Source organism: Tetrao urogallus, assembly GCF_951394365.1.
Source record: "Tetrao urogallus genome assembly, chromosome: 7".
In the NCBI taxonomy this organism is placed as follows: domain Eukaryota; kingdom Metazoa; phylum Chordata; class Aves; order Galliformes; family Phasianidae; genus Tetrao; species Tetrao urogallus.
The window spans coordinates 4,333,570-4,357,807 of NC_136820.1; the positions used below are offsets into that span (position 1 = coordinate 4,333,570).

General features: G+C 39.7%; 1 protein-coding gene across 2 annotated transcripts in view; it reads right to left on the reverse strand.

Moving 5' to 3' along the window:
* The window catches only part of PDE1C (phosphodiesterase 1C), a gene marked incomplete at both ends in the record, with an annotated part of 281,466 nt that overhangs the window by 138,540 nt on the left and 118,688 nt on the right, over positions 1-24,238 (reverse strand). The window contains one exon of one of the 2 annotated variants that reach the window (XM_079538518.1): positions 20,708-20,734. The exons of the other annotated variant lie outside the window; for it this stretch is intronic. Coding sequence (XP_079394644.1) covers positions 20,708-20,734 — 27 coding nt within the window. The remainder of the gene's footprint in view (positions 1-20,707; positions 20,735-24,238) is intronic. 2 annotated transcript variants of the gene reach the window in all.

Consider the following 24,238-nt stretch of genomic DNA (forward strand, 5'->3'; position numbering starts at 1 on the left):
TCCACATTTCATGTTGCTGAGCATTAATATGGAAATATAGCATCTGTATACACAGCAAGCTCACTGAATGGCCTGAAAACTGCATGCAGTCAATCATTTCTGTTATTCTTTTTTCCCACTTTTCCTCAGCCAGTCTCATTCGTTAATCCAACTGTGGCATTGCAGGACAAGATGGACAGACTTTAGAACATCAGTTGTAAATAGCCTCGAGCATAGCGGATTGCAATCTGGATGTTGAGCACTGAGCTTCAGTCAATCCTAAAATGAGTCATATATGTGTTTTGCAGAGCTGATGTGAGCTAATTTCTTTCTTTTTACTTTTTTCTCCCAACAGTCTCGTATCACCTCTTCACAAAATCTATGGAAGTTTAAAAAAAAAAAAATCTATATTGTCCAGGAAACACTTTATTTGCCTTTTTAAAACTTTTATCTTTTGAAACACTGAAAAGGTAACATTTAAATTTTAGCATTTGAGGAAAAATCAGTCTTAGCCTGACAAGTTCTCAAGAGTGAAAGTGTGAAAATTGTACCTACAGATCTGTGTCCCACATGTCATTCCCCACAAGCAAATACTGAGTTTACTTCACAACAATCCATCTCTAGTTTTCAGAAGCAGACAACAGAATGACTTTGGTTCATAGGTGACAGTTGATGTTTTCACAGAGTTGCAAAGCTCAAAATCCCAGACCTCTCCCCAATCCTCTCAACCGTGCAACTTTCTCTAGGCAGTTTAATTTATATGGATTCCCTAAAATGTGTGGACAATTAGGGAATTAAAAAACAGTGTTTGGAGGTAAGGAATCCACGTCCCTCGCAGCAGGCTGATTTTTTTTTCCAGTCAGCTACTCCAGCTGCACATCTGTTATCATGCATTTCATGTCAAACCTGTTCTCAGAACCATCGGCACAGAAGGACGTGACAGACTCAAGTGGGTGAAATGAATAAGGAGTGACATTTGGGACATTAATAACGCTAGCTGGAGAGATTAATCATGGACTCTGACCCCTGCTACTCTATCCAGTGACTGCTTCCATGCCTAGAAGTGGAACTAATGCTTTTGCAACTCTGATAGACAGAAGAAGAGCTGCAGGATCATAGCGATATGTACCTGAAGGCTTGTTTGCCTAAAGGCTTCTTCATTTTCTGTCACATTTTGATTCAGTAAAATACTGCACTCCTCCCTCCAGGCTCTCTTTGATATTGTATGTACCTTTAATACTGCAGTTACCTTTGGTAATCTCTCCAGACTAGTACAATACAATATCACTTCAAGACTTGAATTCTGGTTTAGTAGTCATCTCTCTGCATCTCACTGGGTCTGTTTGTCAGATAAAGTTACTCCGTCTGAAAATTCCCAAAGCAGGAAATTAATAGAACATCTGCCTATTCATCATCCCTTCACTGTACAAAATTCATCTTTATAAGCCTCCCTTCAAAACCAGTGTAATCTGATTATAAGCATCTAATGACATTTTATCCCCTGAATAGGTTGAACAGTACCCTTTTTCTTCCCCAAGTCTGGGCCATGACAAAATTCAGACTGGAAAGAATGAGTCTATAACAAAATTAAAAATCAAAACCCTAAAAAGTCAATTCATATTTTATTAAAAGGCAGGGATGGGGTTCTGCCATCCTGTTGTGGACGTACAATACCCCACTCTGTGTGAAGCCCTGCTTACAGCATCAGGACTTCCCAAGGACGAAGGCACCAGGTAGCCCGAGTCAGAGCAACTCAGTCTGACTGAAACTGAAAAATGCATTAGAAATGTAGCAAGTTATTCCTGCAGCCATCTTCTGGAAAGAGTGACTAACTTAGGAATTTCTCAACATTCTGTAATATAATCCAATCATCTGAAATTAATTCATCTGAAATGTCTAGAAATTTTCTGTGCTTCAGAAAAAATGAGCTAAACATTCAGATGCATGCATTTTTCCTTTGCGTCTTGCCTTCCCTTTCTTTCCTGCATTTCAGTTTGCTTTCCACTCATTTCCTCCTTCTGCCATGCAATATTAGTGAGTTACCTTTGGCTGCTACCTTCTTTCTGAAAAGGTTTCACGAGAAAAGTTTGCAGGTGCTACAATTAAGTCAAACCAGTACAGGATCACTTCTGATTTTCAACAAGCTGCCAGCTTTTTTTCTCATCACTTTTTTTCCCCCCTTTGTCCAATTAACAAAAGACAAGTATTTGTTTGATCAGTATGGAGAAATACATTTCACTTTGCAATTCATGTGTTTTCATGCATGTGTTTTCTAAAAATCACTCTGCTGAATCAAATTCACATCCGAATGACAGTGAGCAACTGCACAGTTATTGAAGAGGAGTTCATTTTCAGTTCATTTTCTGTAACCATTCTGTATATTAAAAACAAAGTCTTTAACTATAAGAGATTTAAAAGAAAAAAAATAATTAGAAATATATTCTGAAAAAAAAAAATGGTACAGAATATTAATGGAGTCTCCATCATCTTAATAGATCTTTACATGTAGTCTCCAGGGTGGATTTCTCACATTGCAGCTCTGGATGCCTTAATGTAAAACTAACATCGTTACAACAAAGTACTGCCGTTCCTCATTCACTTCTCAGCAGACTCAGCTTTCTCATCGCACTTTCAGGCACAGATTTATGCACACTGGACTGCTGAACTACTTCTCTGTCTGTCTCATTTGGCACATCTTGCCTTTCAAATGGGATCGTATCTACAAACTGGCAGAACTGCTCATAAAGCGAATTGCAGAGCACATCAGTAAGATGAAGGGCAGAGCTTATAGCCTTCTGAAAACATTTATTATATATGAATTAACTGCAACTGTTTTCATTCTGGGGAGATGCGGCTAGCAGCACTGTGAAACCTAATTAACTATTTGCTTTACTGATATTGGCTGACAAATACACTTGACAGTGCACAGTTATTTACCAGATTGAAAGAACTGCCTCATTACTTTCCTGCCCTCTGGTTGTTATGCTACAGGAAAGAGATAACACCTACTCTGTAAAACTGGATGTTTCAAGAAGACCGAAGTATCCACTCTGATTTATGTTCTCTTTAAATAAAATGGTCTTCATCTTTCTAATCTTTCCTCACACCGAAGGCTCATCATTTTCATCAACAGGCTGTGGCATCCTCTTCAGTTTGCTCTATCTTCCATCACTGAGTTACCAAGATAACGTAATATCCACAGGGCAGAAGTCTCATCATTTCCCAATAAGCTATTTAATCTCTTGAATATTACCTCCCATTCTTTTGTTTTCTGTTTATCTTTACAGGCTGAGCAGAGCTTATCCTTCCGGGAATTCTTTCCCCGTGCTAGAGGGGTAATTTGAAACCTGGATCCAGCATAATGCCAGAATGAAGGCTAAGAAACAATTTTTCTGACTGGTATTTGAGTTGTCACGTACACGGAATTGGAGCTCATGTTCTTACAGTTTTCTTGCTCACTCCTAATTGCAACCTATGGGAGGAGCAGTGGGAGTCCCAGGGAAGGATGGAAAGAAAGAAAGATAGATGAAGAGACTTCCCAGAAAAGCCTAAATAGGAAACGTTGCTCGAACTGAAATCAGCAGTAATTTGCTTGAGAACCAGAGTTTAGCCTGCTTATTTCCTTCTCTTCAAAGTCAGATGGACAGCCTCGTGTCAAAAAGCTAAGAAAAATGCTGTCACCCTGCCTTTGCCTGGCCCCATCACCCTCCATGCCCACACACACGCAGTGACTGACCGTATGTGAATTATCAGACTGTGGAGTCGCTCAAATGTGACCACCGTTTCCCACAACAAGCTCCTGAAATAAAGAAAATCCATCAGCTCCTTTCACCGTGCTTTTCTGTAGGGCAACAACAACAACAACAACAAAAGCCAGAAGTCTTGGCTGCTGTTAGGCAGGCTAGAACGGCAATGTTGTATTTTTTAAGATGCAACAAATAACTCTCAAGGAGTTGACTGCAAGCTTTTAAATGTCTTTCTGCATTTGGATTAGAAAAAAAAAAGTATTTTAAGCACTCTGTGAAGTTTCATTGAAGGTTTGACCACTCACTCTTAACATTGTAAAACTCCCTCTTTAAAATCTGAAGGAAGTTTAATTTCTTCTTTTCCATAAATAATACCTTTTAAAGATTTATGCCTGTGTGGAATGAGTTCAGTATTTGAAGTGAGTAAACACCTGTTCATAATCCGAGAAGTGCCAAACAACAACATATTTCCCCTCAAACTTATTTCTGTTACATAGCATTAGGACTAAGTGAAAAACATCCAGAGAGACTTATTTGCATGACATTTTACTAGACTACCAGTAGATGGAGGAGATTTACATATGCACAGGTGTATATATATATTTGCTTATCAGATGAGAAAAGACTAATCAAATACTTTTAATTATTAAAAATAAATAAAAATCAAGGGAAAAGTGATCTATCAAATTTAACAAAGTGTTTAGCTGATGTTCGGAGGTACATTATATCAAAAGTGAATTTCAGGTCATTTTAAGAAGCTTCAATGGAGCAGCAAACCTGCTGCTGATTATCCCCAAACTAACAAAAAAGAGGATTGGAATGTTAAACATAACAAACAAAGCCAAGGATAAATACGAGCTTAGGCAAGGTCATACTAACTAAAATGCAACACTTCCTTGCAAATGTATTTTTCCAGAAAGGGCAACTTCCCTTCTGCAAGGTCTGTAGCTTATTATTCTCTATGATGATTCACACTGCACAATAACATTCCTATTTGAAAAACAGAACCAGTGTAATTTTAAAACAAGCACATATTTCCATCCAGGACACCGTAAGTTCAAGTAGACGAGCTGTTGGAGCCTTTGAAGATCTCTATAGTTGCTTTGTCTGATAATCTACTCGGTTGTCTAGGTTCTCCTTTTCCATTACTGCTGTACCCTTTTGATAGGATACCAATATCCCACCACTGGATCTTTATAAGACTCCCTCTGCAGCCTGTGGTGTATGTTCAGTCCTTGCCAAAGTCAAAAAGCAGGCAATAATAACAACAACAGTAATAATGGAACTATTCAGCTGTGCTGGCAAAGTTTCAAAACTCAGCTTCCCAAATAGTATAACTTGGGAAGCAGTGATAAGACCCAGGCAGCAAACAGATGCTAAACAAATGGCTCAGGAATGGCAACATGAAGTGACAATTCAAGCTAACTTGAGATTATTTTATCTCTCTGTACTGTGAAAAATAATACGTCACTGCTGTTATTAGTAAGTGACAGAATGAGGTGCTGTGGTCTCCCATGCAAGAATAAGTAGTTCAGAGAAAACAAATTTGTTGCATTGGACACGTTATTTGCACGGGTTTCTTCCATTTCTTACCAAGGACAGTGTTAATCAGCTAGAGGTTTTGAGTATTCACCAAGCTGAATCCATAGCAGGAAAAAAAACCAAAAAAACAAGAATCAGGCCATGTGCTGTCTGCAAAACAAGCTTTAGTGTGGTTTAGAAACGCTCAGCATGAAGGAAGACTGTTAGCTCATTCCAAGGACAAGATGGAAAACAGCCTTAAGGTATCTTCAGTCACAACCATTAGTTTCACCAAGGACTAAATAAATAATGAGAACATTTCTAAGAAGGTGTCCTGGAAGATTTCTCACACTTGCTGTGCAAAGAAGCTACCAGGAGATAACTCTATGTGGACCCAGTTCCAGTCTAGTCCCACAGCTACATTTAGACCTGATACACTACCACTGCACACTTCCCCCTAACAGCTCTGCTTCAAAGACACCCACGTTTAAGAGTGAATCACTTCTAGCTGGAAGAGCGTTCAAACAGCAGTCACTCATTTGCTTGGTCATTCTTTCGCTTTGTGAGACTGGTGGTTAACGTTGCCAAAGAGGTGTCCTTGGAGATGGAAGGTTCTTGCCTTTCCCAATATATTTTTGCCACTATTTCCTCACATTAACTTAGAAGAGCCCTCTGTAAAAAACAGACCATAGCACTGAAGGTAAGTTGGAATAAAATCGTTTTTAAAAACAAATATATAAGTATATATATATATATAAGTATGTATATATTTAAAGTTAAAATATTTTAAACCTTTGAAGCAGGCAGAACACATCACATCTCCATGTGTTAGCAAGCCAAGACTACTTCTGTGTTTCTTCTTGCATTGCAAAGTCCTCTACAAAGACTTTTAAACATACCCACACAGATGTCTCCATAGCTTGGTTGTTCCGCAAAACACAATTTTTGGCTGTTTTTCAGCCTGAATTTACACTGTGACATTGGTGACGGTCAGTCACCTACACATCCCTATGTTTGAAGTGCCCTCAGCATTCAAGGCAACAAGTTGGTAATGCGAGGCTTAAAGAAGACCCCCACGCTTCTGAAGGCAGAGGTTATGAGGCTTTGTGAAACAACATGGGATGCCTACATGTCAATAACTATGTCAAGTCCTCTGTCTGAGGACTGTGTCACATTAATTGGTGGAGATGGGAGATATGCTTCCAGACCCTTTGGATTCGATGCACCTAACACATGTGATGCTGGTTCTTCTCATCAAGTAGTAAGTTCTCGACTTCTCAGTGAGTCCAACTCCAATTCAGTTTCACCAGAAAACTAGCAACCTGCATTATTCAAGAGAAATACTCATGGGGTAGGGAAACATGGCTGAACTGAAACAGCGATTATTAAATTCCTGCTACACAGTTATGGCTGTTCAAGTGCCTTCTTCCTCAAAATGTTTGTTAGACATCTTATCAGAAGAGTCGTGCCTAACAGTACAATTAGACTAACTTCACTGACGTCTTTCCTCCTTTTTTTAATACAAATTCAGTGGCAATTGAAAGACTCAAAAAAGCAGATGTCATTTTTTAGTGTATTAAAAATACATAATTTCTAAATTTTAGTAATTTTCTTTCCAATCAAAAATATAAAATTCTCGTGTTTCTCATTGAGTTCATGCTTTCCTTTATATTCTATACCTGCTCTTCTAGTTGAGATCCTTCTACAGAAAGAAACCTATCATATGCTCATAAAACATGATGCTTGGGGAACAAGCCTGCAATTCTGTCAAAGATTTGCTGTACCTGTGTGCATATGATGCTTTGAAGGAAGAAGGAATATCCTAATGACATCCTTTCAAACAACATCTCACCAAAGAAATGTGAATTTGCTCTTATTACAGCAGAACAGTTTTCCAAGAATGGAAGGTTACATATATGCAGACATCTCAAGGAGCGTGTCAGAGAATGCTACTCATTCTTTCCCATTTCCTCCAACACATGCAACTTCACCAGTTACAAGTCCCCCGTCCACTCTCAATATATGGAAATCCAGATGTTACCCATTGAAATGTAAAGCTACAGAGACTGGAGACATTTTTTCCCACCCACACCTTTTTCAGTTGCAACCACTGTGTGCAGGTCTACAGATGCTGTGAAAGGCTTCTCAGAGCTACCCATGTTTCCACCGCTGGATTAATAAGGAGCAACTCACAACTGTGCAGCTCCACATGGCACAGGAGTGCACTTTTTCTAGTGATATGACCAACTACCTGCAGGTTCCAGACACCACTGAGATTCTGCACCACCTTCTGTCATTTTTCAACTGTCCAGAATCAGCCGCAAACCACTTGGGCCCCATCTCCAACTCCAACTCCTGCACAACTCTTCTATGAATGTTTTAATAATGTTTGAGCACTAAAGTGTAATAAAGCTGCAATTCAGAAATATCTTCATATTTATTCTTTATACTACAATATATAATATATGCCATAAATATGTACGTTATATAATAACTACTATATATTTTTACCTTCTAAGTGAAGGCTACAGGATAAATGATGATGAAGCGAATACAACTTTAATTATACTTTCTTTCCAAAATGTTTCAGTTCTAAATTCAGATTAGAGCAGCAGTGTCAAGGCTATGCTGAATATAGGGCTGCATACTGCTCTATCTAGAGATAAAAAGATGAGAGCTGATGCTGATTGGCATTGGTCTCCCGTTGTTTTTCAAAGCATGGTGCTGGCCTGCTCGTAAGATCACGCAGAAGAATAACTGGGGTGCTGCACTCTCAGTATTCTCACCCAGCTGAGAACAGGAGTGAAATGAAACTGAATACATGGGTTGGGAGTGCTTGTTACGAAAGCCCTGAGAAAAATGGGAGAGCATCTCTGCCATCACCAAACTTCAAGTTTGATCCCAAAAGAGTCAAAACCTTCACGTATTTGACGATTTTCACCACAAAAAATGCTCTGCTTGAATCTGTTGTGTAGTCAGTTAATTCACACCTCACTTTAAAAAGAGGACAGCTGCATTTATTCTACATATCCTCTCAGCTCCACTCTCACATCTTCAGTTTTCAGGTGTTTAACATGAGTTAGCTTCCTTCCAAGCCCTGAAGCTGAATGATTTCCAGTGCTGCGAATGCCGAGGACAGTGCCCTTCAGGCTTTGAAGGACAAGGCTCACACCTTTGGAAGCTGTAGCACTTGTCAGCCTTCCTACCGCTCACCTTGGTAGCTTTAGGACAGGACAAGAAAGAAATTCATCTAATCCAGCATTTAGAATTTTCTGTTCATCAAAGGGCAGCATTTCTAGAGGTAGGAATGGAGATGCCGATTAGTGGTAACTGCTGTCACTTCAGTCCTTGATATCTTGAAGCTCTGTCGATAAACATATTGGTGCTCACGTTCTTCATGCCTCATGAGCATTAAAATTGATGCAATAGTATGAATCCGAGCAGGTAGTTCTCTGTTTTTTGTTAGTGCAGAAACTAAACAGAAGATGTGTTTGTCATCACAATCTGAAAACGTTCACCATATCACCAGGGGGAAAAGAATATGTATCACAACTGAAATCTGTAAGAAAGCTGAACTATTTCTATAGCTTAGTCAGTCTAAAGAGAAATTAACAAGCTGTTGCTTTTCAGAGAATAAACACTACAAGCTTAACCAGCTTCTGCAATGCCAACCATTTATTTCACAAAACCACAAGACATAAATCACAAAACCACTGTTGATCTGGGCCATGGATTCCACTCACTCCTGCAGCAGGCAGGGGACAAGTATTTCTGTCCTGAATGCAAGGCAAATCTGGGTAAGTTCTTAGTGTACAATCACTAAGTACTGCCAATATTTAAGTGTTATTAGGTATGTTATGAGATTACTAGGGAAAAAAAAATTCAATGTGGATCAGCATCTCTCACTTTTTCTTTCTTTCTTCTACTTGTTTTACTGGTGTTTGTTTTTGTTGTTGTTGCTTGTTTTTCATGTGCATTCTGCTGTGAATTTTCCCAGGAAGAACAAGCAAGAACCACTTTCATCCTACGTATTCATTACTATTAACATCTCTGGCCATGAAAAGCAACACCGTGAGGTAGATGTAAACAGCTGTGTTTCACAGAGCAGCAAGTCTACTGAAAGCTTTCTGCACCGCATGAAGCATCTCTTCTTACACCAAACTGAAAGGAACAGACTTTTATTTTTGCCCCCATTTAAGACATCCTAGTGAATAAAGTAGTAAAAAAAAAAACAAAACCCTGAAAACATGTTTTATGTAAACGTTAGTTTAAAAAATGTTCCAAAGGTATATAGCTTAATTACATGCACAGCTAAATGTGAATACGTTGCAAAGGAGCACAGAAATAAGATGTTTGTACAAGACCAATAACCTGAGAAATAAATCATGAAATCATGATCTAACTATACCACTTCTATTACGTTCAGACAACAGGTTTTTTTTATATCTTAAGGTAAAGCTGTAGCTAGGTGAGAGGAAGTGTAGGTTTAAGTAGCTTATGGATCTGTAAGATTATTAGGAGTAAGCAGCTGTATGGAAAAAAGCACAAACCCAAAAGGATTTCTGACCAGGCACTGGAAATCCAGATTTCCAAAGTCCTGCCCCTACATTTTGTTGAAAAACAAACAAACAAGCAACAACAAAAACCCAAACAACAAAAACGTGCCTCTTTACTACAACTGGGAAAGGAAAAAAAAATCTTTGGAAATGGTTATGTACAACTTTATTCCTGAGAGCTTGAGATCAAGATCAATCTCAAACTGGGTGCATCTCACATGCGTATTCTACATACACACGTCCATCTGTCTGTACAGCCAAGCACATAAGCATCTCCAAGTGTAGTCAAACAACGAATCCACACAGTAAACTGAACTGTAAACAGCTCAAATATTTTTATGAAGCCTTTGAGAAGCATAGTATGTGCAGGTAAGTGCAGAACAACTGGATGTTTCTACTAGAAAATTTCCACACCAGGAGAATAATTGTTCCTGTGCAAAATTAGTCTAGCATCATCATCCATAGGAGTATAACATTAACTCACATGGAAAAATACACATTCTGAAGCAGGGTCTACATCTCTTCTGACTCATCAGCAAATGGATAGGATTGGTGGAAGGAGATGCAAACAGCCATTAACTACAGAGAATTGCTCTGTGGTGCTGCTCTACACACACTTTGACTCAGTTTACAAGTTAAGGAGCGGAGCAAATAACATATAATAAGTATATTAATGTGTGATTCTTTTTCAAACTAATGCATGCAGAAAGGAAGACCAAGTTCTTTGCTACTACTTAAGGCTTATTTCCCATTTTTTGTGTTAACACTTGGAAGCCAGCCCGTCAAAATACATCACTGGGTATGTTCCCCTGTGCCTGCAGGGATGGCACGACACAGCAGGGAGCTGCCAATGTTTTCACAATAGGCTCTTGGAGATGTTTTCACCTTAATGTGGGATAAGTACTTTGGTCCAGAGAGAGTGTTATATCCACCTAAATAAGACATAAAAATCTGGATGACTTCTTCACCTATCGTTTTGGTAAAATACTATACGTCAGTTATAATCTCAAAACAGGCAGGACAACAGGCAAGCAAAATGCATTTGAGGGGGAAAATCATTCATAAATCTTGGATAATCCACTGAGAATTTGCTAATGCAAACACAGAGCTTAATCAGTAGAAATCAAAAAGGAAGACTCTCTGGTGCGGCAATGAGGAAAGAGGGTTTATAGCTTTCCCGTATTTGATAAGATGATAAAACTTCTTAGTTGTTCCAGTGTAATCCACATTAAAAGTGAGAAATTTCTCCAGAGAAAAAGTCACACTGCTAGGAGATGGCTGATTTCCTCCTGGGACAAATTATCTCACCAAAGATGCCTCATCCACTGCGTTTGATAGCTGTAACAAACTGCCTTAGGATTCCCTGTCTTTGTAATTTGCAAGGGAGATATGTGTCTAGTGAGAGATACTAAAGGCTGGAAGCTTTCAGGACTTCAGGACTTCAATTATTTTGTTCTCCCACAAAAGAATTCCCCATGTAAAAGCTCACTCCTACACCAACTGCCAAAATAATGTCAGCCATTAGCAAGTTTTTTCTTTCTCTCTCACTTTCCCCCACCTGCCACCAGCGTTGCCTTCTGGTCCGACCGCTAAACTGAAGAGAGAGATTAAAACAATTCTTTACTGATTTTAATTGAATTTGAGACACAGCTTAGGCAAAGGGTCCTGAACTAGTCGTGGAAACACTGCAACTTAGGATGATTTAAGCAACCACCTTTTGCAACTACCTAGAATATCGAAATCTAAAACTGCCTCAGAGTTGCTACAGCTCATGTATTATAATTGCTTAATGGGAAAATCGATTACCTATGCATTACTTAAAGCACTGGCTCAGAGGGGTCAACTTTTCAGCAGCTGCTGGGATTACTGGTTTGACCAGATAAAATTTGGCATTCAGAAAAAAGAAAAAAAAAAAAGAAAAAAGGTGTCTGTGTATATTGTTTTGTTTCTTCCTTCCTTGCTTTGGTATTTCTTAGGGTCATAGAATGGCCTGGGTTGAAAAGGAGATCATCTGGTTTCAACCCCCTGCTGTGTGCAGGTCGCCAACCAGCAGCCCAGGCTGCCCAGAGCCACATGCAGCCTGGCCTTGATGCCTGCAGGGATGGGGCATCCACAGCCTCCTTGGGCAACCTGTGCCAGTGATCCTTGCCTAGGAACTCATGGATATTCAACCGAAGGGCAAAGTGCGACAGCCTAGATGCAGCAAGTGGCAGTGAATTCCCAAATGTTAGGGTTTCCCACTTGTTTCCTGAGCTCTCCCTTAGAAAAAAAAAAGGTTTAAGAGAGACAAAACTATTTCAGGTAATGTGTGTTAGTGGAAGATCAGAGTCATACAGAGATTCAGGACTAATGTTTTTCTTATTTATGCAGTGAATTAGAAAAAAACTGCACACTTAGGAAAGAAGGATGAGGAGGGACAAAGGAATCGGAAATGGCAGTTAGGGAAAAGAAAGAGTGGAGAGAAGTGTTTTAACACTTGTCTTAACAACTACTTTCAAGAAATAGAACATTTGCACTAGCATCTGAAAAAAAACCAGATTTGGTTTTACGGTGCAAATAAGAAGGAAAGGACAAAAAGAGATATTCCATAGAGCAGCCTCTGCCTTTGCTAACAGTTATGCCAAGCTCCATCAAAAGAAGGCCCTTTCTGAGCAGCACCAACTGTTTTCATCCAGACCTGGGAAAAGTCTGTTCAGCCATAGAGGAATTGCATGAGTAGCAATCATCCTAGCTTCCTCTCTCTTATGCTACCAACATGAACACCAAAGTTAATGTCTTTTTCACTAAGGGGGTTAAACTGGCTTCCATGCATCAAATCTGAGTAATTCACTTCCATGGGGCTAAAATAAAATAAAATAAAATAAAATATCAACTGTATTGTATGGAAAGATCATGTGTAATAAACAATAATATAGGGCTCAGCCGAATTCTTCATTATGTTTTATTATCCTTTTTATACAAATCACAGGAAAAGAAATTTCTCTTGGATCCCTTCACCATATTCTAATCTAACCATTTGAATGTGCTTCAGTAAAGTAGCTGAGATGAGCTAAAATTGAAATGTACACTTACTGGTAGCAGTGTACCACAAAGTAGAATAACATTTCATGCAAGTAAAGGACGAAACTGCAAAACCCCAAATTAAAAAGCAAATCACTTCAATGTAGCTAAAAATAAGTCAGTGTAAAGAGTTCTGGATATCACTGAAAGCCAAATTAACCCAATGGGAATGTGTCAGGAGCCTGGGCTTATTTTCTCCCATGAGGCTTTCCAAATTCTTATGTGCACTATCTTGTTTGGCTCCAATGGTAGAAATAGAAGTGCCAAAGCAACATAAGGCTGTAGTGCATCTTATCTGTCTCACCTATTTTTAGACTGTTAATCACCTGGGTGCCTCACTAGTGAAAAACCTATCTCTAGCAGCTTGTTTTTGTGTTGGTTTTTGTTTTGGTTTTGTTTTTCCAAAACAAAGCCTAGAAAAGGAGAAGAAACAAGACTGCTTCTGTTCCGTCTATTTCCCCACGACTTGATGAGGAAAACTTGTCAGGCACTAAGAATTTTAAAAAAGAAAGCATCTATTCCTTTCAAAGTCATTTCGCACCAATTTTACTCTACCAAAACGGGAACAAATGTTATAAAATTACTAATAACTTCCTCCAAAATGTTATAGATATTCTGGTTTCCTTTCATCTATGGAAGAGTAACACAAATGCATTGCCAGGATCTGGCAAAACACGTGATCTAAAACCCTGAAGCAGTTCTGTACAGTCTCTGTAAAACCTGAAGCTAGATGATACCAGTTATGAAAATCAGTTTCATATATGGAGAGAGAACCAATGCAAAAGCAGATGTGCGTTATCAGCTCTGCTGAAATGACAACAAAGTCTGTGACACAAGCATGAACACTTTCAGGAAAAACCTTGACGCAGCGTTTTTGTTATGAAGGACACTTGTCAGCACAGTATTTCAGTAGCATAAGCTACACTTGCCATGTTCAAATCTGGCAGAATCCATTCCTTCTCATGCAAGATGTGTTACTGTTAAAATAAATTCCATACAACCAATAATTTTTGGATGTACAATAAATCAGCTGGAAAAACTATGCTTGATATAGTAAATATTTTAATAGTCATTCATCATTAAGATCTTGCACTTATTGATAATTTTTCAACACTGCAATATGAGATACGGCATAAAATAGATATTGATAAAATAACAGCAACATAAAACAGTAAGAAAGATTTCATTTAGTCATTCTATTTAGTCATCACTATTTAGTTATTTTTCAGGACTGTTTTGAAATTACTCTTACTCTGGATAAAGAAGCCCCATTACTCTTGCCGAGAATCCAAAATTTATATCTTCCTCTATCATCACCTTAAGCCATCATATTAAGAAACAGCTGTTACATTTTGTGTAGAAAAACTCAGCAAGATTTCAAGAGCAAGAAAAAAATGTGTCTGTATGGAGTCCGATCTCAATGCACCTTCCAGTTCTCATAAGAGGGAAATGGGAGAAGGTAAAAAAGAGGGAGAGTATGTAAAAATGAGGGTCATCTTTAAAGTTTTCTTCTGACACAAAGATCTAGGAGAAAAAAAGCTGGAGTTTTCTTCCCCACTCAACGTGACGTTTCTCTGCACGCAGCCAAGTAATATCAGCTTCCCCCATGAAGGGAAGCCCAACCAGCACTCAGCTTGCGCCACCATTTGTTTATTCACAGCTGTGTAACGCTGCCGCAATGACTGCACTGAAACTACATTAAAAGATCATTCGCATTGCAAAGTCAAGCACCCAGAACGCTAGGAAATATCAAATTAAGGTTGGCAGTGACACTTTAAATTGGCCATTCATGTGCAAATTAATTACAAGCTTTACTTAAATACCATTTTCAATCTTTTTCCCAGTGCACCTATGATTCTGCGCTGCACTCAGTAAACAACATTCAATACGTCAGTACCTTTTTTAGTGGATTTAAACATTCATTAAATTTAACAGAACTAGTTCCATGTGTAATATTACAGAATTAAGTTAGTCTCCGTTTGCAAACTGCCCAGCAGCAATGAATTGAAAAATTAACATCAGTTTCCCCGAAATGGAGAGTTTCAAGAAGTCCAGCTGAAGCAACAGCAGTGAGATGAGGAGTTCTCAGTAGCCAAAAATACTTGCACTTCACAGAGAATTTTGACATATTTGGTTGTACATTTGCATGTGCATGCTACTGATTAGGCTATCAACCTTTAATGCATCCTATATATATATATATAGTATTGGAGACAATCCAGCAATAAAGAAAAACTAAGCTAAGCAGTATTATAATTACTTGTAAGGCTTAAGGAATTAGGGGAATTTTTATTATTGGTAATTAAGATAACATTGCAAGGTCAACAGATAAGCTATGAAAATTAAGTGGTGTCAGAATTAAGTTCTATACGACTAAATATATTGTCAAATTGAGTGAGATGCTGAATTGCAAATTTTAACCAAGGACATGCTGCTGTCCTAAAGCATTGGAAACAGGAAGAGACAATCTCCAGAGGTCCTCTCCAGTCTACATTATTTGATGGTTCTCTATCAATAGCACTGACAACAGTCTCCATATGTCATGTTTTATGTATATAAAACAACGAGCTTTCAGAGAGCACCAATGCTTTCTTCTCTTTAGTCTGTTTCAGAAGCACTGAAGGACAAGACTGACACCAGTGCAGTTTTCTGCAAATGGTAAAGCTATAGGATTTGTCCCTGAGTAAATGCTTTACCTACAGACTACCTGGAATGAAAATTGCAAGGCTAGCAGTTACCAGCATTGTGAAGTAAGCCAAAAAAGACAGTGGATTATTTTCCTCCAAAGTGAATGTCCTGAAGACACTTGTCTGCTAAAGCTACACACTAACATACATATATCACTTATAAAAACCCCTTTTTGTAAAGAAGGGTGTTCACATTAACATTCTTTCCCCTGAGTGCATTAACTAAATGCCAGAGCAAACTGGAACCGAGAAGCACGGGCACAGTGGAGAAAGAAAAGGAAAATGTGGGAAAGAGATGAGAAAGAACAGTTTATGTGTTTACTGCCTGATTGCACAACAAAGAAACAGCAAAATCCCTCTGAAAATTAGGGAATTTTGATGGTCTGACTGCATGGTTTGTATCACAAATTGAGCTTTTTTAATAATGGCACAGTCTTGTTTCTAAAGACATCATTAGTGTTTTGGAAGGCCTTTTAAGATGCTTCTTTCAGTGTCACAGCCACATTTCAAAGGCATTTTGGTTACCTTTCTTTTTCTATTATTTCATATATGGCATTAATAGGTAGTTAGACGGAAAAAAATACATTCATTCATGGTGGATGGATAAAATATTGGGAGTCTTCACTTAGTTTTTATATAAAAGTTAACTTTAAGAGAAGCATTTGCATCTTAAAGAAAAATTAAACTGTCCAGTTAACCAACATGTAGCTAAACCAAAACACAACAGACACAGTTCTGTGTTACTGGCTGAGTGCACATGCTTTAGTGCAAATTACTGGGGGCTGCAACTAGATGGTATTTGAAATTCCTTCCAATTCAAGCTATTCTATGATCATAATGGCAAAGTGTCTTCTAACACAGGATCATTCATTTGACAAATCTTGAGAAGATATATAGGACTTCAGTGAGTCCTTAGAAGTGCTAAACTGACTGCTGGCTGAACTTAAGGTCATAGAATCACAAAACCATTTGAGTTGGAAGGGACTCTTAAAGGTCATCTAGTTCAATTCTCCTGCAATGAACCAGTAAACCTACAGCTCAGAGCCCCATCCAGCCTGACCTTGAAAGTCTCCAGGGACAGGGCAACCACTGCCTCTCTGGGTAACCTGCCCCAGCACTTCCCTGCCCTTACTGTAAAAAACTTTTTCTTATACCCAATCTAAATCTCTCCCCTCTTATACATAGATCTCTCTGAAACTAATGCTCCTATTTATTTCCATGGAAGATACAACAGCTACAAAGAGCACAATAACACTACTTGACAGAGCAAATTCTCAGTTACAAAACACAATTTTTCAACAGTCATCCCTATCAGCTATGCATTTTTTGCCAGCAAATCTGTACCTTTCTAATTTAGAAACAAGGATGTTGTGGAGGGCCATGTCAAAGGCCTCAATGAAATCCAGATAGATGGCACCAGTATCTCTTCCCTTCTCCTCTGATGCAAGTACACGATGACAGAACACCGCACAGTTGGTCAGGCAGGACCAGCTTTTGGTGAAGCTATGCCCATATCACCTCCCTCTCTTCCATGTGCATAGCTTCCAGGCAGACCTGCTCCATCATCTCCCCCAGCCCTGAGGTCAGGTGGACAGGTCGGTACTTCCCTGGGTCATCCTTTCTACCCATCTTAAAAATCGGTGTTATATTGCCTTTTTTCCAGTCGTCAGGGACTTCACCTGACCGCCGTGACTTTTTAAATATCACTGAGAGTGGCTTGGCAACAACATCAGGACTGTGGGAGGCCTACAGACTTACGAATATTCCTTAATAGGAGCCTGATCTTTGCTTACAGCAGGAAGGACATTGCTTCCCCATTCCCCACCTTCTGACCCACCTGCTTCAGGGGTGTGTGAAGAGCAGTTGACTGCTCTTTAAGTGAGGCAAAAAAGTTGTTGAGTACCTCAGCCTTTTCCTTGTTGTTATCAGCCTGCCTGTACCTCTCTGTTGGAGGTACACCCTCTTATGGGACTATCCTTTTCTTACTGACATACCTGCAGAAGCCTTTTTTGCCCTCCTTTGCACCTCTTGACGAGTTCAGTTCCAGCTGGGCTTTGGCCATCCTCATCCCATCCCTACTCAGCCTAGCAATATCCCTATACTCCTTCCAGCATACCTGTCCCTGCTTACACTGCCTGTGCATTTCCTGCTTTCTAGTTTGACCAATAGGTCCCAGTTCAGCCATGCCAGCCTCTTGCCTTCCTTTCCTGACTTCCTACACCTGGAGATGAAGAGCTCTAGTGGACAAAGGAAAGCTTCCTTCAAGATCCGCCAGCTCTGTTCCACTCACTTGTCTTTGAGGACAGTTTTTCACAAGATTTTGTTGAGTAACTCCCTGAAGACCTAGAGGTTGGCTTTCCTAAAATTTAGTGTCCTGATTTTACTATTTGTCTGTTCCATATTCTTTAGGATTGTGAACTCCACCATTGCATAATCACTGCAGAACAGGCAGCCTGCAATCCTGATGTCACCGGTCAGTTCATTCACACTGGTGAGTAACAGGTCCAATACCGCATCCCCCTTGGTGGTGCTCTCTATTACTGTGCACAATAATTTCTCCTCCATGCATTCCAGGAGCCTCCTGGATTGCCTACAGATGGCTGAACTGCTTTTCCAGCAGATAACTTCATCAGAGGAGATTGAGCTAAACTAAGAAGGGATTGCAAAGGGCTACCTGAGAGGTTCACTTCTTGCTCATCTCCCAGTGAACAGAAGGCAGTGAGCAACTCCCACAGGCATCCCACAGCTCGGTGCTTTTGGGTTGCTGGGAGTCTCAGCAGTCACATAGAACATGACCAAGGTTTCAGGTGCTCCAGAAAAAGCAGAAGCAATGCAGGACCTGGAATTCACAAAAGCTTCTGCTTTCTGTCTATTCTCCCTCTTGCTGACACCCTCTGCAAGCTACTATTGCCTGAGCTACCCACTCATCACTTACCCAAAGTGAGTGAGATGGAAGAATGATAGATGACCTAAGTTCTTGTTAAATATCTTGCTTCTCCAACATTGCTGTGATCAATCAGTATCACAGTTCACTGGTTCAGCTGCAATTACTAGGTGGAGACTAATAAAATTAGGGTTGTCTAGACAGCTGTGAAACTTCCAACTTTATGAGGAAAATCATATCAATACATTATTGTTACAAAAGCATTTAAGTTCAACTCAATTAGGAGAATTAGGAATGATCAATGCAGGAATCAGTGTCTGTTATTTCCAATTACAATTTTAGTGTGGCTCAGACTTCATTTGGGCTCTTTCTCACAACTTCTCTTGCACAACTTCCTTCTCAACAAGGAACTCAGGGGAAACTGTTTCTTTACACTGCTGGGTATGGAATAGCATTCCTCTTGCACAGTCAAGTGCTGTTTACTACCACTTTTGCATCATTATGTGATTACTGACGACATTCCCCAAAGAGAAATGGAGAAGATGCAAAAGCAACAATGGGATAGTTTTGCTTGAGCTGCCAGTAGCCCTCCAGAGCCTGCTAAAATATGAATCACAGAGATGCTTCCAAAAAAAACCGTAACAAAGGAAAAAGAAGAAAATCCCACAACAGATAAATGTGGGAATTGAAAGTAGAGACCTGTGCCAAGTCATAAGTTTATGTGTATTTCTGGAATTACCATCTCGGAGAGATGCTACTCTATGCCAGCCTTTTGATGCACAGCTACCCTGCCACCTCCTTTTCCAGACATCACGCTTCTGCATCAGTTGGCAATACATGCAAACTGTCCATCTGGTGGGGAAAGCTTACCCTTGTAATGGTATGCTTAAATAGATTGCCATTTCAGATGCATTTATCTGCACAATGTCATTGATACAAGATTGTAGGAGCTGGTAACTATCTTCTGAGGTTGCAGACACTCTCCCATACAAAAGAGATGCTGAACACAAGCCTCTCTGATACTCAGGCTGTATACACAGAAAATACATCCAAATAAAACATGACACTGGACAACACAAGCAGTGCAGGACACAAACACCAATCGTTCATTCTGGAAGACATTTCAGGCCCAGCATAAATTCTCTTGCAGCAGCTCCACACCTCTGGCCATAGACATCTTCATAATTAACATCCATGGAACAGCAAGGGAAACATGGGGCAAAAGTGGAGCTGTGTGCAGAAGTAGTGTCAGCTCCAATTGCAGAAAAACATCTAGAAAAACCTGCACCTTGTCTCTACTGTGCTTCTCACTCTATGCAACGCCCACCTGCACAGTTGAGCACATAAATCCCTGAATAAGCCTTTTCCACTGACCTGTCACAACTCAAGGACACGACATCAGTGACTCACGCCACCACAGTGCCATCTCTCTTGGCTGTGACTCAAGCATATCCACAGCCTGTCCCACCACTGTTGCATGGGGTGGTCATCCGAAGCACAAGGCAACAGCGAAGCTGCCAGCATCCAGCACCACACAACGGAGAAGGGTATGCTCAGTAGAGCTGCAGGGTTTAGTCTTCAGGAAGCACTCTGCAGGAGTCTCAAATTCAGTTAAAGTCGACACAAACTAAAGATGCTCAGCGTGTCATGAGACTAAGCCACCAATTAATGCTCCAGATGTGGAGGAGGAATCAGCTCAGCCCCAAAAATCTGGGCTGTAGAGAGCGTGGTCTGACGAAACCAAGCATAAGGGCTCCCAGGAAGGAAAAACAAATCTGCCAAAGAACCCCATTAGTCCTCCCTCCTGCAAGGAGGCAGTCAGTTAACTGAATCAGGGAGCTGTAATAGGGCATTTTAATCGACAAGATGCTGCTTCTCTTCAGTCTCCTGCAAAGGCACAGATCATTAGCAACACTACAAGCCAACAATCCATTTTTTTATTACAGGATGAGTAAGTGATAGGAGTTAGGACCAGCAGATCGTGCAGAAGGAACACAGTGACGTTTATCAAGGTTTGACCTTCAAGGGCAAATATTTTTGTCTTGACTCAGGGAGATCTTCCACCAACATCACAGAGGAGGACTATCACTAGCACCAGAGGGAATGCAGAGCAGCACTGCAAGATTGGCCTTCAAATAGGGCAACAATCCATGGAATGGCATTTCATTGGGAACAAAACCAATCTTGTAACAGGAAATCGTCCTTCAAACCCCCTAACAAAAAAGAGACAGATAACTCACAAATACCTTCCATACCTCTGTGATTTAGTCTTACCTTTGCGATGTTTTCTTGTATTTTCTCCTGCAGGAAAAGAACAAAACACAACTGAGATAAGAAAGCTCAACTGGTGAGGATGAGAAAAGGAGACTGTCAGTAATAGGGGCAGTTAAGGGATGACACTTATGCCATAAGATGGTTCCAAAATTAATGCAGCTATCTCCAGCTAAATTCAGCATCTGTTGCATTTAAGTGCAGCAGAAAGAGGAGTGAGTTTGCCTGTGTGTGTCTTGCCCTTTTATTTAAGAAAGTATCACAGCAGCTGGAAAGGAATCAGTTACTACTCTAAACAGGACGTGACAGGAACCACCTTCTCATGCTGAGGTGTACTTTTTGTGTCTCCATACAGCACAGAAATGTGGTCTGATATGTGGAGAGCCCACTGTATTATAGTGATGGTGACTGATGCATCAGATACATTGCTGTGATCAATCAGTGCAAAAAGTAGTGATTTTACAACAGCTCTGCTCTGGAAAGAAAGCCCAGGTCCTCACAAGTTCTATTCTCTGCCAAATGCATGTACGTCAGGACCTAAGTGAGCTGTGCCCAGGACCAGAAATGGCAAGGACAGTGGGATGCTAACAACCTAGCAACCCCACCTTTCCACTGTATCAGTTGTGGTGAAGGCTGCAAGCTTTTCTCTTCGTAGCAAGGTGTGTTTGTTCTCTATAGGCAATGGCACAAAGTGTCAACATCCAGTCAGAAATCCTGCTGTGTGACCATACAGTCAGCTGCAGAGGTGTTTCTGCACTGTACTTTGAATGTCAGCTCGTTATCTTGCAACACTGCATTCAATGGCTTTGCACAGTGCTTGGCAAAGCAGGGCACTGATCTCACTTGAGTTCTTCCATGCTTTTGTAAGTTAAACTGAAACTAGTGAGCTCTAAACTTCACAAGCAGCAATGGTAACACAGTGAGGACTACAATGAAGAGTGCAGAACTGACATCCTGCTGCTCAGCAAGACACTAAGAGGTGGTCCCTGCCTTCTGAATATGTAGTAATGGTGTTGTGTTGCAAGCATCCAACTCCACTTCCTCATCTCTGATAGTACTGCAGACAGAATATTGTCTAAGTCACAGGATCAGCATACCCAAACAAGGGGTGTTCTTTCTTAAAAATAGGGGGGAAAAATTACATTAAAAAAAAAAAAAAAAAAAAAGAGTGCTATTTTATACTTAAGATAGTGTATACTGGCTGTCAAATTTTTCCTTCAATATTACTTTTAAAAATAGCACTCAAGCACTGCTTCTGACCACGCCAGAACCATAAATTAAGCCCTAGATATTTACTTTAGAAAGATTTTTGAATATTTTATTTATACTTGGACATATGAATAATTATTTATTTAAATTTGAGGCGATGCAGAAGAGTAAAATAACAAACACAGCAGCATCAAGTCTAGCTTACTGACATTAACGATGCTGATGTACACAACCAGAAACCCATTTGGGCCCATCTGATTCTAAGGGAAATTTTCATTTTAATTACAAAAGGACGAATGACAGAAATTTTGTCCTGCAGAGTTCCAGTTTGGAAGTTGTATCCATCAGAAATACTCTGACCAGCACAGAACTTCACTAAAACTTCTTGCAGAAAGAAGCTGCTGAAAAATCTGCTTGCCTGGCCATTCAAATCCAGGTTGATTACAATATCTTCTTCCAAGGAAATCCAAAGGTTTTATTCAGAATTTTATTTCTCCTACATCAATACAACATATTAAATTTAAAAACTAAGTTATTTACAAGCCATTTATTTCCCCTTTAAGTATATCATGGTGTGTTGAACAACTATCGGAACTAATTTTTCCCTTTATTGGCTCGTGACTTTCACATGATTTTGTAAAGTCTTTCTCTTTGTGAAGTCAGCCTTCACATTCCAGCAAAAATACTGGTAATAATCTCCTGATTGACTAAAGGTTTCTTGCAAAGAGGTGGCCCAGCCTTAGGGTGCTGCTTGCATTTAAGTAAAGCATCGCTTTTCCTATCAGTTACACCTTTAACCTTATTTTCAAGAATATTTTTACTGCACTGGAAAACAATACTAGGAAGAAAGCATTTGCCTAGTCATAGTTTTAATATACATTTATATCATTAAATTATACATTTTTATTATTGATTTGTACTGTTGTTTCCACACCTGCAGTCCAACTACAGTCAAGGTTTACGTGTACCGAGTTAGTGACCACATTTACAGGCACTGAATTTGCTTGTTTCAGTTGAAGGAAGAGAACGTGACTAAAGGAATTTCCACTCTTATTTATTTTGTAGTAGCATCACTACTACATGCATTTGCTTTGGAAAGAAATTAGTAGCTGCATCCATACTTCTGCTGACATCTAGCAAAACGTTTACTGTACACCTGAACTTCCAGAATTCCAAAAAGAAAAAATTCTACACCACTATTCACCAACAATATTAAGTGATTATGTTGTCAAAGTTAGGCTGTTCTCAAAAACAGTCTTCAGTTTGCTTTGAAAAAGTAGACAGTGTTGACATGATCTACCTGCTTTAAGAGTGCAAGCCACCGCTTGCACCCATCTTCCATGAAATAAGGTCATTGCAAACAATTAAATTAGAAGGTGCCTCTTTTCATACCACAATCAGCATCAACAGGTGGTTGCAACCAGCCACTGAATGTGAGTTAACATGGTGGGGTGAGTTGTTGGTTTTCTGTTGGTGTGACAAGTTCATCTCTCCATGTTCATCCAAGTTCATCCTGGTTCATCTCTCCATGAGGAGTCTATGCAAGGAGGAACTGAGAAACTAAACTGACTTAGGGAAGAATCTCGAGCCAGATGCACCTTCCACCTGAGTGGAACCAAGGGACACTTGATCTTCTGATATCAAAACCAAACTGACAGAAAAAATGAGCTTCCTTCACCTCTGGGCTACCCAGTGCTTGTGCCTGCATGACACTTGGTGACATTATCGAATCTTTTCAAGTTCTGTTTCTTTTCTCACTGTACACACGCTGTGCTAGAAGAATTACCACATCCATTCAACTCACGTTTTCTGACATGGAATGTATTACTCATAGGTCCAAGATATTTCTTTTTTCTCATGCTGAAGAGAATGAAGAGGTGACTCACACTAGGTAGGTCCTCTATTACTAGTATAAACTAGGTATAACTTCACTGAACCTCATGCAATTGCATCTGCACAAGCCTAGTACCAAGTGCAAACCAGTACTCGTACAAGTAGGCTGCTGGAGTCTAATGGAAGTGAACCCAGTGAGAGTTGTAACATCTGTTCTTTAACAAGAAGGAAAAAAAAGTGGTGGGGAGAACACAGCTTCTGACAGAAATGAGATGAAGACGGAAAGAGTTGAGGCTTCCATTTCAGTACCTGCTTTTCTAGAGATGAATGAGTCTTTTGTATTGTAACATTCTGGTGAGACATAAAATTAGGACTGATGCCTACAACCACACTTTGGAAAGTATTTAAGCAACAAGATGTAGATAGCTAAAGCTACATGAGCAGTCAACTTCCATTGAAACAAACACGCAAAATGTATGTGCTATCATTCTC